The following is a 17,962-nucleotide window of genomic DNA, read 5'->3' on the forward strand; positions in this document are numbered from 1 at the left end:
ATTTGACGTGGGATGCTTCTTCATACTGTGACAGTACTTTTATTTGTGGGTACCAATTTTCGTGGTTATGGGGAAAATGATCAGTTTGTGGATGCATGAATTTGTGGAATTTACAACACTGTCATACAAAGTAATGAAATATTTTCTTTTCTTTGGGAACCAAATTTCATGGTTAACCAAAACCATGAAATTCACGAAAATTGGTACCCCACGAAATAATAATACTTTCACAGTACTCATATGACATTTACTTCTTGTGTGCAAAAGAAAAACAACAGGAAATTTCCTTATGTTGTAATGGAAAATAGGGGTATCACTAGTGAGTTGTGGCTTGCACATTTTTTTTTCATTGCTTTTATGGATTGTTCGTTTAAAAGTTGTATCATTTTTTTGATCTCAGATATTCTGTTGAATCAAGTACTATATTATTAATAATAATGAGAAACTTTATATTGAGAGGGTAACACAGTGTACAAAAACTAATCTTCCCAGAGGCCCTCATGCATCACAAATGGAGTCAGAAATTATATACACACAGGGTTCGACGTTAACTTTTATATTCACTTGTCCAGTCGGGCAAGTGACATATGTGATTCACTTGCCCGAAATATTGAAATACTTGCCCGGAACTTTGTGTCATTATATAGTGTTTAAACCAGAAACTATCTTCAATAGAATTTTATTTCTCTTTTTCTCTCATATTTTCGAAGTTTTCGATACAGATTTCTTACAGTTTTCCAAAGTAAGAAATTCCATAAATAAATCGCGATGTTCAATTGGATAACGAAAATAGATGTACAATTGGACGCATCCGATTGGTCGACATTAATATCATACGATCTATTTTTGGCAAAGGGAAAATCAGAAAACTATCCATTGATAATCTAGGTCAGCAAGGTTGGGAAGAACGGCGAACTATACAGAAGTAATTTTCGATGTTTTAGAGCTGCGATGATCAGAAATAATGTAATTTGGGCACATATTTTTTTCACTTGCCCAGTCGGGCAACTTTGATGTCGTTTTTACTTGCTCAGACCGGTGATTTACTTGCCCCGGGCAATCGGGCAACCGTTAATGTCGAACCCTGACACATAAGTCTGTTTACAAACATGACAAAATAGTACATGGAAAGAAAAAAAAAACAAACAAACAAAACAAAGCAGAAGTAACTAATACAAATATGCATTATTGTTATAAAATACAAAGACATAGCTGTATTGGCTAATATACAAATTACTTGTCACTCAAATACTGCTTGATTTTATGTTTAAAGCAATTTGTTTTTGAAATATTACATAATGTACTGGGTTATCCATTCCATAAAATTGAACTGGAATATTCAAAAGATTTTCTGTAAAGTTCAATTTTGGGTTTTGGACTACAAACATTTTAGCTTTTTTACTTCTGATTAAGTAAGTGTGATTTGTAGAAACATAGTTGAACTTGTCTATAAGATATTTTGGAGCTAGACCTTTAACTATATTATGCTTAAGCAAATATTTATGATATTTAATCCTATGGTCAACATTTGTAATACCAAATTGTCTGAATAATGGGGTAGAGGGTGACATATGGTCAGCATCTAGCATCAATCTTACTGATCTCTTCTGTAGTTTCAATATTCTATTCAAATTCACATTACTACATCCACCTCATACAATACAACAGTAATCTATCAGAGGTAGTATACAGCCATTATAAAAAGTTGTCCTATAAACTAATGGATGGGAATCTTTTTTTAAAAGCCAACAAACCCACTTGGGTTAAAGCATCACATTGAATTGTGTGGATCATGTTTCACCTCTTGAAACTTGCAGCACAAAGGCTTTGACAACACTGTCAGTACTGGAAAGCATCTTGTTGGTCACCCTTAAACTTTAGTCTCTTTCATTTTCTTGCTTAATTGATAAACTTAAGATTTTTATTGTCAAAAATTTAGATACAGGATATAGAGATTATTTCTTCTGTGATTTTTTATTTTCAAGAATTTTCTGTTTTGATTTGTAGATGATGGTGCTTTGAGTTATACTGGCTCAAGAAGTCGTAGAAATAAGTCCTGGGATTTTCGAAACACTTGCAATAATGCTGCCGATGGTGATGTTAGAAGAAGTAGTAGACAAAAGAAATTGTTATATGGTACATTTGATCAAAAGATTTTGGAGAAGGCCCTTTATATGAATGGTGATGATGAAATTCAGCCTCAGAGAAAAAGAAAAAGGAATGAAGTTGAACTTATTGATGTTGAGGTAAGTGGCTGTTTTTGGTTTGATTGTTCATTGTCATGGAAACATTATGCCAGCAAAGCAGACAATTGTGGAAGAGAATTAGGTAAGCATGATGCTGTTGAATTTTTTTGTGTAGGTAACATGATGTGTATCAGACTTGGAAATTGATCACCAGCCCAGCAGCCATGGCTAATCGTTAATCGTTAATATATATGAACAAACTCGAGAAGATACGCTAACAAAACTCTTTTTTAACTTGAAAGACATAATCGAGTGTTCTGAAGTTACTGGTCTTTTAATATTCAAATTTATACCCATTTACGGTATGTCGTAACACATTTGCACAAGGCTCAAATTATAATTAGTTAAGGTGTTATCTTAATGGCTAATTGCAACCAAATTTGCAAGTAACAATTATTATTTATTGTATTTTGTAATACCAGGTAATATTGTTTATCAGTTGCCACTCGTAATTATGACCAATTCATCAAACGAATTTCTCGCTTATTTCACACATGGGTGCCCAGGTTTGACATGTTTATGATTTCGTACACCTGATGATCTAAGGCTTCAGAGCCATTGACACGCCATTCAATAAGAATAATTGAACTCGCTGACAAAGTCCACTTAAACAAAATGCAAATATTAATTTAATTCAGAAATACTATACTTGGTAACATCGCTGCAATAATATGCTGTTGAAAACAAACCTATGGCAAGCCAAAGAGGACAAAAATAAGTGTTTTCTAATATTAAAAATGATTTTTTAATATTACAAATTCATTTTTTAATACAACAAATTTGATTTCTAATATTCCAAAACCCTTTTTTCATATTAAAAATTCATTTTTTGATATTTAGAGTTCAATTGAATTTGAAATTGATTTTCTAATATTAGAAAATGGATTTGTTGTATTCAATTACGATTTATTACTAAATGTGTGATATTTTGTATTATTAACCAACTACCCAAAATATGTTCAAATATATCAAAAACTGGCCAACTGATATGAATTCAAACTGGGCATCTATATGGGACCAATATGAAAAAAGAGGGCCAATATGGATCAAACCAGGGCCATTACGGCATCATAACTTTCAGTCGTTTGACACCACCATTTTGAGTTAGAATTGGATTTCATGAACTTTTAATATTACAAATTTATTTTCTAATATTACAAATTCATTTTCTAATATTAAAAAATATTGATTTTTGCCCACTTTGGCTTGCCATACAAACCGCCCAACATGGATCTCCGCTGACACGTACTATATAAATGCACACGTCTGACCCTTGATTTATCCGCCAAATTCGACTTATCTATAGTTTTTTTCATCAATTTTGGTTATAATTAGCAATTCGACTTGTACTCCACATCGACTTATAGTCTGGACAATACGGTATTATTGAAATGTCACTAAACTATCTTTTTGAGTTGAGCACTGTTAAAGTCCAGAAATCCTCCCATAAGTGTCTATATAAAAGAATTAACAAAATAATGTTTTATCTATAACTACCTTCCCTATTTTTATCATTCAATTTAACCTTGAACATACATTTTTTTTCTTAGTGTCTTCCTTACATTCAAAGTTTGATGATAAATTTCCTGTAGCTTTTTTTACTGAAGATTCTAAGACACAAGTTCTTTATGTCTAGTTTCCCCCAGCTTTTTTAACACCTTAAAATTAATTATATCTTAATTGTTTACATGCACCTTGTTCAGAAATGGCTTACTTGATGATGTCGTTTACTTCAGAAAAGTGAAGATATGTACAGTCGTGTGAAAAGAAAACGTAAAGTGGTGAAAAGAGATATGTATGGTATGCCACTACCAGATGATACAAGTGATGACAATAAAAATGAAGATGATGACGACGACGACGATGATGATGATGACAGTGATGGTAAAAATTTGTATATTATCAATTAATAGTCTCCTACCTGTGATTTTCACTGAAGGGGACTTTGGTTTGCATTCCATCCATCAGCCTGGAAAATCTGCTTTCCCAACTTTTTCTTCGTGTGAAGATATATATTTGATATTTGAAACATTGCTTTACCATGGAAAGCTACAGATGAAGATCAAATTTATCCTTGTCTGTTGATTTGTGGTTAAGGCCCTTGGACTAAGAAAATTCATGCTAGTTTTCCATTTTTTTTTTCATCATGCAAGCAGATATATATTGGATAATTGGTACATTGCTTTACTTTGAGGAGTTATAGATCATGTTTTAATTTTATTCTGGTCTGGTGTGGTTTTTTTTTGTTTTTTGTCCTTTGCCCTTGTGCTTAAAAAATAATGCAATGACTCAGTTTTTGGCATTTTTTTCTTCATGCAAGCATGTATACATTTAAGTATGAGTACATATAAAAACCAGACACTGCCTATGGTAAGGCGATTCATGGATCAGACGATGGGTGGATTTTGACATGCATGAATCACCTCCTTTCTGATTTTTATATAGACTGCTACTTAATTATGTTAATAATTGGTACATTACTTTGCCATGGCAATTACTGATTAAGTTCAGATTTTATTCAAGTCCATTGTTTTTTTGTTTTTTGTTTTTGTTATATCACTCATTTACAAGTTATTCATGAATTATGCATTCTGTTCTCTTCAACATATTTTCATTCTGGTTGGGGACTACCATGTACTACTACGTGGTATTAACGATCGGCAAATATAACATGTGAAAAGATACTCAGAGAATCGTAAAATAAATATTTATTGTTGATTAGTACTTTCTAACTGTCCGGTATTGCATTAAAATTAATTAAAGTCCATTTGATGACCGGACACAAATGGGAGCCATTGTTTACATTGTGTGCGTTTAAATTTTTAAAAATAGATAGTTATGTACAAGGTTCGTGAAGGGTTATTTTTATATGCGAGTACATATCAGTTGGCATCCATTGAAGATCGAAATTGTTCAACACAGTTAATCATTAAAATAAGGATATATAAAGGTTATATTTGATCAGAAATGTCTTTGGTAAACTGAAGGCTTTTTTTCGGCGGTAGAAAATGACCGGCTGAAGACGACTTAACAAAGTGACCCTCTTGTCCTCATTTTGACAATGCAGAGGAAGAATTTAGTTCTGGTAAAGCCAGTACACCAAAAAATTAAACTATTCCATATGCAATGACTGAAAATGTGTCTGTGGTTGGAGAAATTTGAAGAAGGTGAACAAACATGTGTGATCTGTACATGGTGCAAAGATGCTAAAAAATCTGTTAGCTAACGTTGGCAGTACAAACTTACAACATAAACCCTTTCCCTTTTGTTTGGACCCTCTGAATTCCTTACAGGACTTGTCTTTTTTGTGGCAAGGGAGTCCTGGGACTTGCAATTTTTTGGGAGGAGTGAGAAACGTGTTAGTTTATTTTTTATGTTACTCAGTATACAGGGGCAACTATTTTGCTGTACCTCTGTACAATAACGGGGGCTGTGTGCTTCAGGCAGTTGAATGGCATGCATTGTGTTGGGATCATCAGGCCATAATATGGAAAACCTGACCACAAGCCATAGTGGTGCATCATGTTGGGAAAGATGCCATGTTCCTTCTACGTTAAAAATACTTCTGAGGTATTCTATCGGAGAAGGAACCATTGGGCTCTCCCCATTTCCAGTGACAATCAAAGCTTGTTGACCCAATTATCCTTGTGTACCATCCCATTTTATTCATTTCATCATCATTTCATGTTCATTGCCTGGATATAGCTGAAATATTGCTGTTCGGGTGTTAAATCAATCAATCGCTGTACAATAATATTTTTTGGCCAGCTACAGCCTGCCCTGTGGTATGAGGGTTTCTTCGTCATTCATTGAAGACCAATCAGTGGCCTTGGGCTGACATTTTCATCCCGGTGGGGGGTGTTGTCTCCAACATATACATCATACCTATTCTTGTTATTTTTTAGAATCAAGTAGTGATGATGATGAAGATGATGAGGATGAAGATGATAATGAAGAAGAGGAGAAGAAACAACCATTGAAAAGATCCTACTATCTCAGGGAACACAAGCCAAGAACACAGCTGTTTGAAGTGCCAATTGGTAATTTATTTGTATTTATTATAAGAACCATTCTTATTTTAAGGAAGCAAATGAAATACTGTAAAAAGACTTCAGTACTTGAACTTTCAATTTTGATTCATGGTTCTGTTCAAAAGTTGAAAGTAGTATGTCTATAGAAATATAATTTGTTTCTAATATTTCTAAAATTAAAACTGAACCTAATTTCACCTAACCGTTAAAAATACTAATAATGTGTTAATGTGCAACTTGTGAAGTTCAGCCTTAATGTATCAGTTACTGTATAATCACAAACTTTTCAAAATCATAGAATGATTTATATTCCTTAATTCATCTCACTACAAAGCTAGAGTTTGTATACAAAGTACCATGGTTTCAGTTGAAAGAAGAAAACGTGTTCAAAAGCTATTTCCGGAGACTCCTCCTTCAAAAAGAAGGCCAAAACAGCATTTATACAGATCACCAGCACATAGAAAGTTAGAGTTGAGGTAAAAAAAATATGCATTTCATACAGTATTAGTTTTATCATGTTGAGACAAATGTATACCTTTTTATCCCTATGAGATGTGCAGAATTGAATAGTGATACCCAGTGTATGTTAAAAGTTCTAACTAAAATTTGACAATAAAAATACCAAAATCCATAAGACACTTTTATGATTTATGACAGTATTTTTACTGGAAAAAAGTCTTAAATCTCATATATCTTATTGACCCGTGCAGGTCCGGGTGTCAAAAGAATTGGCAGCGCAAAGCTTGTCGTAAAAGGCGACTAAATAGTGCTTTGAACCCTAGCGGGGGGTTAGGGCACTCTGCCCACAGAGCAACTGGGTTGTGTGCCCCAGGTAGTGGAATGGGGTACCCCTGGTGTGTTACATGCTGGGGTTGTCAGGCTATAATACGGAAAACCTGACCGCAAACCATAGTGGTGCACCGTGTTGGGAAAGATGCCACGTTCCTTGCACGTTAAAAAACCCTACTGTGGTATTCTCCCAGAGTTGGAACCATAGGGCTCTGCCACCGGAGGCTAAATTGCCCGACCCTACCCACCTCTCCCTATTTCAAGTGGCAATCAAAATTTCTTGACCCCATTTTCCTTGTGTCCCATCCCATTTTTCATTTTATCATCCACTCATGTTCATCTCCTGAATATAGCTGAAATATTGCTGCTTGGGCATTAAACTCCAACAAACAAACATATATCTTTGCAACAGCAAGCTTCATTCATCTGCAGAATTCATCACATTTAAATTGATTTACCCCACACTTGAACACAGGCTATTTATATTTGAGTTCTTGTTTTTGTACTAGGTGAATGAATCAGGCTTTCTAGAGTCTAGTTTCCAAGGATTTTAAGTATCATTTCAGATAAGAATCATGCAAAATGTGATTCATGGTTGGAAAGCCTACATATTTTAATTTTTGATATTTTGTTTAATATGTTATGGTAAACATAATTTAACATGTGGCTTGTTCTTAGGAGATAAACATTATATAGAATGTACTGCCAAATTCAAAATTAAAGGAGGTAACCTTGTTAAGACATTAAAGTACAATAGAAACTGTAGGATATCTCTTATGAGCAGACAGATTGAAATGAATGATTATACATTTCGTCATATAGACCAATAAAGCAACTTAAAAACAAAAATAAAAATGTGTAGCCTCTTTTTTTGAGGTGTATCACATATTACAGAGTTTGCATTATTCATATCAAAGGACTTGTAGTTTATTTTTCTAGCTTCTATTATTTTGTATCTTCAACTGTCCTGAAGGCTATTTCCTGGGTCAAAGTTGATCCTTATGCAACAATTCATTCCCTGACAGCCTTTTTAACGATTAAAAAATAAATTTCATAAAGCAAACCTCCCTGTGGAAAAGACCTAGCTGGTTTGATTGTTGAATAGAAGCATATTGATTCTTTTTTTTTTTTTTTTACAGAAGGAGGGCTGCCTTTCATGGTAGTGATACTACATCATCTTCTAGTGAATCAAGTGATGAAGAGCGTTTTCAAAGAAGAAAAGCAAAAAGTATGGCAAGAAGTAGAAACAGATGCTTGCCCATGAATATCAGTGCGGAAGACTTGAAAAGTTCAAGTGTACTGAAAGATAGGGTGAAAATAGGATCCAGTTTAGCTGATGTTGATCCAATGAACATTGACAGAAGTGTAAGTTTTTCTGAGGTTCCAAAATTTTTGACACAATTTGCAAGACTAATCACTTTTGCAAGATGAAAAATTATATTACAATATATTTCAGCTGAAACATTAAGTCAGCAAAATATTCTTAAACATTTTTTTTATTGTTGTGCTAAAATTTCTTCTATTTCACAGGTAAATTTCAAAAGTGTTGGTGGTTTGGGAAAACATGTACGAGCTTTGAAGGAGATGATTGTATTTCCATTACTGTATCCAGAAGTGTTTGAGAGGTTTAAGTTAGCTCCTCCTAGAGGTGTCTTGTTTTATGGTCCTCCAGGTAATTAAAACAATGGTGTTTGTAATTTGACAAGACTTTATTGCTCATATGATATTTTCCATCATTTTTTTGTTCTGTATAGTTAGAGATGTGTTATATATTTAAATTTTTAATTCATATTTGTATGAACTCAATATTTATTTTGTAGATGAAGCATTTTCCTGAATTATCAGTCTTATTACATGTGGCCTTAATGTTAGACTAAGTTAAAATGAAAACAGACTACAAGTGCTTTATGTGTAACAAAAGCTGTCACTGTGATCCTACTTTGGTAAAGGACACAACTCTTAAAATCAACGATATACTTATATCATATTCAATTTCACCAAAGCCTTTCAAGCTTTCCTTTGAAATAGAATGAAATAAGTCCATTTTACTTTGATGCTTCCTTGAGATTGAAGAAAAATGGTGAATACAAACATTCCAATGACTTGTAAGAATTGTGTCCCTTACCCTAGGTCATACCTTAAGTTTTTTTTTCATGCATGAAACTTTCCCAATGTTTTGACAGGTACTGGTAAAACGTTGGTAGCTAGAGCATTGGCTAACGAGTGCAGTACTGGTAATAGAAGAGTTGCTTTCTTTATGAGGAAAGGTGCAGATTGTTTAAGTAAATGGGTTGGTGAATCGGAGAGGCAGTTACGATTATTGTTTGATCAGGTATGTTTATTACATGTTTGATCTATTATACAAAAATTTGTTATGAAGCCATGATGTTATATGGGGCTACTATACCAATGACCTTCTAGGAAGTGTAAATCAATAATGTTATTCCTCCTCTCTGACAGCGAGTGGGTGGTGTATTGGAATCACAATGTCCATCTATTTGTTCTGGCCAAATGTTTCGCAAAAATCTTTGCCCCCAATGATGAATTGACTTCAAATTTGGTCTGTGGCATTATAGATGTGGGGCATATATCCTAAGCACATTTTGTGTGCTGTTCAATATCAAATTCCTGTTTCATTGAACTTTGCTGTTCTTTGCAATACTGAATGATGAAGAAAATTTCGTCTCCAAACTTTTTGTTCCCAATAGATAGATTGATTTTAAATTTGTTGTGTGGCTTTATATAGTGCATACATTGTAAGGGATCTTGGGTGCTGTTCTTTTCAAATTCCTGTGTGAGAGGTGTGCACAGCATGTAACTCCATGTTTGTATATATTAGGGTTTTATTAACTTTAATAAGGAATGCCTATTAAAAAATTTTGGTTTTTGAAGTAATGACCTCTATCATGTAGTGCTTACTAAATAACCTGTATACCCATGGCAAGTAGACTGTACTTAGATTTATATAAATGTAGGTATGTGTGTGATCCTCCTCCATGTTTGTGTAGTTTAAAATTTGTCTGCACTTTAAATCTGCAAGATTATGATACTAAATACATGCATGTTAAAATTGTCTTTTATTTCCATAGAGAGTGGAGAAATACTCAAAATAAATGTTTGATTGGTGAGGGAGTCAATAGTCTTTTTCACAAAAAGTTGTAAATGTAAAATTCCTTTTAAGTTATGACATGCTACCTTACGACTTATTTTACACTTACTGTATATACTCGCATATAAGTCAGATTTAAAAAAAAAATATTTTGAGTTGCTAAGAGGGGTTGTGACTTATAAGCGAAATTTTGGACATGGGTTAAAAATTCTAGTCGCAGCAAGTAGGAGAATCAAGGTATTGACAAGAAAATGGCACCTACCTTTAACAGTCAGATCAGCGAAGTACTAGTGTATTGTAAAGTCAACCTATATGTCGTATTTCCTGTATAGCTTCTTGTGTTTACTATTTTCACTTGCATGTCACATGATTTACAAGAAATATTAGCAATGCTAAGAAATACTTAAAATTTAATTTTAAATTGTAATAAAAAGATGTTAACATAATCATTATTGGTCATTTCATAACAATATAACGATAGTTGGTATGGTGTATATGTCAAAGAGAACCGTCTTGATGGACTTGATTGAAAAGAAAACAATGAAAGATGATTACTGGGTAAAGAGGTGTTATAACATTAATGAGCAATCAATCCTGTGACCACCTTAATGGGTAATTAATTTATTAAAATCCTTTGATCTCAACAAGTGTCCAAGTTTCTGTTGTTCTTCACAGTTCTTAAGTTTTTACCTAATAAAATCTGGTCATTAGTTGTATAAACAAATCAGCGTAAAATGGCGGTCTCACATGGGTCACTGGTAAATATTGAATGATGACAACTCAAGTGACTTGTTATATTTATTATGTAAATTATTTCAAATATGAGCAGTTTGATTAAAAAAAACATACACATGTTTATGCTGATCGGACACAACGTCCCCATGATGTAAATACTTCCGCAGCACCAAAAAAACAACAATGATCATTCTTCACATTTTTCACCAAAAATTGTGCCCTTCCTTACAATTTCTCTGATTGTTGTACCTGTAAAAATTCAGTCTGAGTTCAGTCCGACTTATAAGCGGGTCAAGGCTAGATTCCAGAATTTTGGGGCTGAGAAGAGGGTTCCGACTTTTATGCGGATCGACTTACACAAGAGTATATATGGTTTGACTTTTTATGAAAAGAACTACTGTATCTTTAATGAAATTAATGAGTAATAAGAAAATGTTATATGGCTGGTAATATCTTAAAAAAGTAATCACCACCTAATGGTTACAAAGTTGTGAACATATTTAGTCCATCTCTTAAATTGGGAGAAATTTATATTTTCAGGCTTACCAAATGAGACCGTCTATAATCTTCTTTGATGAAATTGATGGCTTAGCACCAGTTAGGTCCAGTAGACAGGATCAAATACATAGCTCTATAGTGTCAACTTTATTGGCATTGATGGATGGCCTTGATAGTAGGGGAGAAATTGTGGTGATTGGTGCAACCAACAGAATTGATTCTATTGACCCAGCACTCAGAAGACCAGGAAGATTTGATAGGGAATTTCTTTTCCCATTGCCTTCTCAAGAGGTAAAAGTTAACCTTGCTTTTTAGCTCACCTGGCCAGAGGCCAAGTGAGCTTATGCCATCACTTAGCGTCCGTCGTCATGGACAAATTTTCAAAAATCTTCTCCTCTGAAACTACTAGACTGACAGGTTTTAAACTTGGCATGATTGTTTCTTAGGTATTCTGCACAAAATGAATGTTGGGATTTTTGGTCCATGAAAAAACATGGCCGCCGTTACTAAAAATAGAACATACGGGTCAGATTTCAGTTTTTTGTAAATAATTCAATAACCGTTGAATCAGCAAATTTCTGGCACGGGTAATATTGTTCAGCATCATGAGACGGACCTATGCAGAAATTTTCAAAACGATTTGTCAACTTTTGTAGGAGTTACGGCCCCTGAAACATTTTTTTTTGGGCATTTTTCGCATGTGCAACTTTAAAAATCTTCTTCTTAAAATCCATTACACAGAATTCAATGAAAGTTGGCATACATGTTCCTTAGGGTATCCCACACAAAATGACCTTCAGGAATTTTTATTTGTGAAAAAACATTGCTGCTGTTACTTAAAATAGAACATAAGAGTCAGAAGGCAGATTTTGCAAATAACTTAAAAACGGTTGCCTTTAGCAAATTTCTGGCATAGGTAAAATTGTTAAGCATCATGAGAAGAACCTATGCCAAAATTTTCAAAACCATTCATCGACTAATGTAGGAGTTGCGGCCCCTGAAAAAGTTTGTTTGTTTGTTTGTTTTTTGTTTTTTTTTCACATGTACAACTTTGAAAATCTTCTCTGAAACCATTTAAGATCATTGAATGAAAATAAGCATAATAGTTCTTCAGTGTATTGTGCTCAAAATGACTGTTGTGATTTTGCCTATACTAAAAATGGAACTTAGGGGTCGGAAGACAGGTTTTTGAAAATAAATCAAAAATTGTTGCCTTAAGCAAATTTTGGTTCAGGTCATGAAAATGCTATTAAAAGCATTTCCTGCATTTGACAATTTAGTTGATTTTAACTTAGCCTGTCTAATTCCTCAAGTTTTTCAAATAAGCAAATGGTTAACCAGATGAGCGATTCAGGCTCTTTTGAGCCTCAAATTCCTTCATGTTATAATATTTGCATTATTTTCGTGAAACCAAAACAAAATTGTAAATGACCAATATCCCACTTGCAATACTACAATAGAACAAATATGAAATAACGTATTATCTCCCTTTGATAATGCATTGTGTTTAGTAGTAATAAAATTGATATAAAATCTTGTTATTTTTGTATTTCAGGCAAGAAAACAAATATTACATATCCATACTAAAGAGTGGAATCCAAGGTTATCAGATGCATTTGTGAAAGAACTTGCCGAAAGAACTGTTGGTAAGGCTACCAAATTACTTTGAATAATAGTATATTTTATGCAGATATTTTATGGATGGCGCACAAAAAGTGTGGGATATGGGCCTAGCTGGTGCACAGTATTCTGTAGGTCGATCTCTGAATTTCCTTATTTTTTTTTCGGTTCAGTGTCCAGATGCCTATCTGTTCTTTAACAGCGGCAATGGCCTTGACCGTTTTGTAGTAAACACGAGAAGTAAAAGTTCAAACTTTTTACGGGTCAAAAACGATTTAATGAAACTGCAGGCAGTATGCAGGGGGACACGATCATATGCCCTGATGCTATTGACAGGTCTCAGTAAAGGGGTGAATTCAGTAACACTAGTTTCTGGCCTACTATTTTGCCAAAGTTGCAACTTACTTTTTGAAATTTACTTTTTGCCTATTTTAAAGCTAAAATATTATCTGAATACTAATATACAGAAAATACATGCTGTTGTGTAATAATTTTGTCATAAGGAGGGCACAAAACTACATCTACACAGTTTTTGAAGAATTTTCACAAAAATGTGAGGATTATGGGTAGTTTTTTAATCCAAAAATATAGAGCGCAAGCTATGAACAACAAAATCTTTTGTCAGGAGTTGTAATGGTACAGAAGGCTAATTTTGTAGAAATATCAAAGAGTTCAATAAACACGCTCTATATTTTCTACATAATAATGTCTCATGAAATAAGCTATTTTGATACAGTTCGGCTACATTTTCAAATTTTGCATTATTTACCTCAACAATTTTAGTGCAACACATGCATTAACAGCAATTAAACATTGTTTTTCACGAAAGGCACATATTCAACTAGTTAATTATGCAATTTTCAAATTTTTTTGAAATATTTTAGTTTTTGGGGTTGATTTTGATATTTTGTGAAAAAACTCCCTTAAAAATCAGGTGACTGACTGAATACGGACATGGCCGGCAAACCTCGAGAACAGAAAGATTCTATTGGAGCTGCAACATCATATTGAATTACAATTTGAATCAGTACATTACCATAATAAAAAATAAACAACATACACTAGTATTTCTTTTTATTCATTTGGAGTTGCGTATCTTGAAACCTCACACCTAAAATGAAACTATAAAGTGTGTACAAACCTGAGGTTAACTTATTTGTTGGTTGAATCTTTCCTGTTCTGTGAAAATGATTCCTTATAATACTGCCATATTGGCCCCCTTTATTCTTTGAATGACCCCCTTATTTGCTGTTAAGGAGGACAGTGGCCCCCTTTTGCAATTTACTGGAATGAACACTGTATGTGCACATTATGAGGAATTTTTTATTACTGTATTTTTGAGAGTTATATCCCTTTAACTTTAACTTGGGAAAGACATACATTTTTGAAGGCAAAAACAAATTTCTTTATATGGTTATTGTTCCCATGCAGTGAAGTCAGTCTGTCTTCGCTATATTGATGCCAGGATTATGTTGTCACATTTTGATCATATTTCCTACTAACTTGGATGAAGTGTTTAATGATAAAGCTTAGATGGAACTTATTGTTACAGTAATTCTTTCATGTGTAAATACTTCCTGGAACTAAGTGTCCAGCACAAGGTTACCTGGGGTATTTGAGCATGCTCACAATATAGGCTCTCTCATATCTGCATTTTTTTTGTTTTTTTTTGTTTTTTTTGTTTTTGTTTTTGTTTTTTTTGTTGTTTTAAAGTTTAATCTTATCTGATCAAAAACTCTTTTGTAGGTTATTGTGGTGCAGATCTAAAGTCTTTATGTACTGAAGCCTCACTTCTTGCTTTGAGGAGAAGATATCCTCAGATATACACTACATCAGAGAAACTACAACTTGATGTATCATCCATAAACTTAGCAGCGAAAGATTTTTTCAAAGCTATGCAGTGTATTGTTCCAGCATCTCAGCGATCTATTACCTCTCCTGCTAGGGCATTGTCACTCAGGATTCAACCATTGTTAAGGAATATCTTCAAAACATGTATCGAAACTGTACAGAAAGTCTTCCCATCAGTGTTTTCTCAACTCTCTAGCCTTGACATACCAGGTTTGTATCACTGATGTATAAATCAGAGGAAAAAATTAAGCAGAGAAAGAATTTTGTAAAAATAAAAATAATAAGAAAAAAAAAAGCTAATTTAATTTCAGATGTAACACACTCTGGTTGGATAAAAAGATTTTGTCGATCATCTTATAGCCTAAATTTTGTTATATGGCTGATGTCATCAACCTTTTTCTGGTATTTACTCCATTGATTTTAATACTGAAATTAAATACATAAAGAATGCCTGTTATATTTTTCAGTTGAAATAAAGTCAATGCCCAAGGTGCACACTTGAAAATAACCTGATGCAGGTTATTTATTGTGAACCACATGACTGAGGTTATTTCTTCATTGTCATTTCATACCATTTGGGGTGGAGAAATGATTCTCTGAAAAGGCTGCATTTGAATGATTTTTTAAGAGATAATCATTTAGATGAAATGCCTTTTGTTCTTGAGGAAGATATACATATGCATTTGTTAATAGAATTAGTGTAATAACAATATATGTATTTGAAATTGTTAATTGCATTAATGGTAGCCCATAATTTCAATATATAAAGCTAGTGATACTTTCTGTGAAGACTTTCAAATCATTAACTCTATGACAACAATTTGCAAATTTCAAATATCTCCAGATCCACTATAGAAATTACTGTATTGTTAAAATGAACAAAACTGAAGTCTATGACATGGTGAATTTTTGTCTCTAAATTTCAGCATCTGAAGATGGAGAGGCTTGTCCAGAACTTATGTATGAATTTGACAGTGATGAAGATGAAAATGCACCCAGTATTTATGAACAGAAAGGGAAAGGAAGGAAGAAAATGGAGGAAGATTCTGAATCTGCTGCATACTTAAATTTCTCTAGGTAATAAACATTGCAGCTATAACATGTGACGATGAATTAATGAAATGCTTTCTCTTCTCAATATATATGATAGTACAAGCAAAGAAAGGAATCTACCTCCAAGTTGTTTTGCTTTGTTTTTTTTTTAAACCAAAGAATAAAAAGTACCAATTAAAGGAAAACTTTTAACCATATTTTGGTCATTAATTGCTTTAATTGACCTATCTTCTCATTAGTTATTCCAACAAGACACCAACAGCACACAGACCAAGAATGTTATTAGCTGGATTGCCTGGACAGGGACAAACTACTCACTTAGGCCCTGCTATTCTCCATCATTTAGAACAGTTGCCAGTCCATGTTCTTGATCTCCCTTCATTATTTGCAGTCAGTACCAAAACACCAGAAGAGTCCTGTGCACAGGTGGGAGGAATTTACTGTAAAGTTTCTTTGTGTTTTAGATACAGGTGTAAAAGATGAGCATTTTAAAGTTTAGATTGGCATTTCTGAAATATAACTGCGATGATCATGATGCACTGGTTGATTTTTGTAACGATAGTTATATATCAGCTCTATATTGTATAAAGTACTGTTCAATGATTTTGAAGATATCTTCAAGATATTGAAGATTAATGTTTGGTTTCTATTCCAACAGAAAGATGAGTATTTTATAAGTTACATGTATCAAATCTTATGACAAAAAGTTATTATTTTAAGGTAGAAGAGACATAAAAAATATCACGTCCTAGGATTTTTCTGAAATTTTTCATGCAGAAAGATCGGCTCGAATGCAATCATATGACATAAAAAAAATTACATCGTATCGTACATTATTTTCTTTGTACATAGATTTGAATTATACAAGTACAATGATGAAAATACATAGGATATGTAGGGATATTGTTTAAAAAAAAAAAGGCAGGTATTGAATCATTTCTTAGTACTGTGAAATAACGGTGCCTAGAATTTTCTTTAAAAAAATATATCTATAATTATCAACTGTAATGGCTATCCAACGATATAAAAAAATCACTCGACAACGGAGCTCTTTAACCCTTCATGCTGTTAAGTGGGAATACTTATAATTTTTTCAGTCTTTTTCTGTAACGTCAAATTTTTCTTCAGAGATGTCACATATCTTTACATGTTATATAGTTGCAAATGTTCAAATGCTAGGCTTGCTATGACACTTGTTACATATATAGTGTGTGTAGCAAACTTAAAGAGAAGGTCTTGGACACATTTTTTCTTCCGTTTCAAATGAATTTTAAAATAATGGAAAAGGGATTTAAAATACTGAAAAGGCAGAGATACAGTTTTTCACAAAGAAAGTGATTAATAAATAGCACTTTCAACCATTCTATTTCAGATTGTTATATTTTAACGAATGAATTTTCTGTTTTTTCATTTATTTATTTTAAGTATTTTTATCGAAATAAGATCTCTTCAAAATTAATATGAAATAGATAGGTACACGATCATTGCATTTTTTTGTCATTCATTCTCTGTCAAAAATGAAGCGATTGATCGAAAAACTATTTTGTTTTTTGTTACTCTTGGCTTTCCATTGGAACGTTCTTCGCCAAGTAGCTGTTCCACAACTTTCATGTTCTGCGTTGATAGGCCAATCTCAAATGCAAAAAAGCAGTGATATTTATAATCCAGATAACACAATTTTCTAAACCATAGGCTTTGAAACACTAGACAGAACAGATGAGAACATTTCACTTTGGATATTAATGTCCCTGTTCTGTCTAAACGAATTCATGATGAATTCAACAGTGGAGGTGTGACTATTAATCATATTTTTCAGCATTTGCAAAGCTTTCACGTCCCCGATGGCATCATGATTGTCATATGATATGCTTAATAAATCGGTTACTAACACCACCTGACTGAAGCTTTTCTTTTCAATTTGATTAAACAGCGATTAATCTGCTTCTATTTTTTTTCTCAGTTTTCGTAATCATCTTCTGGTCTGTCTTTCGAAAAGGTTATGTAATTTAGTAAAATACAATTAAGGAACA

The 17,962-nt window shown here is 33.2% G+C and overlaps 1 protein-coding gene across 4 annotated transcripts in view; it reads left to right on the forward strand.

The window, feature by feature from the left end:
* LOC148628617 (ATPase family AAA domain-containing protein 2-like) overlaps positions 1 to 17,962 on the forward strand; it is a 47,733-nt gene that overhangs the window by 11,864 nt on the left and 17,907 nt on the right. For all 4 annotated transcript variants that reach the window (XM_088591127.1, XM_088591148.1, XM_088591138.1 and 1 more), the window contains 12 exons: positions 2,008 to 2,246; positions 3,983 to 4,130; positions 6,152 to 6,286; positions 6,645 to 6,753; positions 8,206 to 8,431; positions 8,597 to 8,738; positions 9,250 to 9,398; positions 11,451 to 11,699; positions 12,964 to 13,054; positions 14,775 to 15,089; positions 15,806 to 15,956; positions 16,172 to 16,358. In XM_088591127.1, the coding sequence (XP_088447253.1) occupies positions 2,008 to 2,246; positions 3,983 to 4,130; positions 6,152 to 6,286; positions 6,645 to 6,753; positions 8,206 to 8,431; positions 8,597 to 8,738; positions 9,250 to 9,398; positions 11,451 to 11,699; positions 12,964 to 13,054; positions 14,775 to 15,089; positions 15,806 to 15,956; positions 16,172 to 16,358 (2,141 nt within the window). The remainder of the gene's footprint in view (positions 1 to 2,007; positions 2,247 to 3,982; positions 4,131 to 6,151; positions 6,287 to 6,644; positions 6,754 to 8,205; positions 8,432 to 8,596; positions 8,739 to 9,249; positions 9,399 to 11,450; positions 11,700 to 12,963; positions 13,055 to 14,774; positions 15,090 to 15,805; positions 15,957 to 16,171; positions 16,359 to 17,962) is intronic.

Source organism: Perna viridis, chromosome 1, assembly GCF_037379345.1.
Source record: "Perna viridis isolate PV_CMFRI_1.1 ecotype Kerala chromosome 1, ASM3737934v1, whole genome shotgun sequence".
NCBI lineage: Eukaryota > Metazoa > Mollusca > Bivalvia > Mytilida > Mytilidae > Perna > Perna viridis.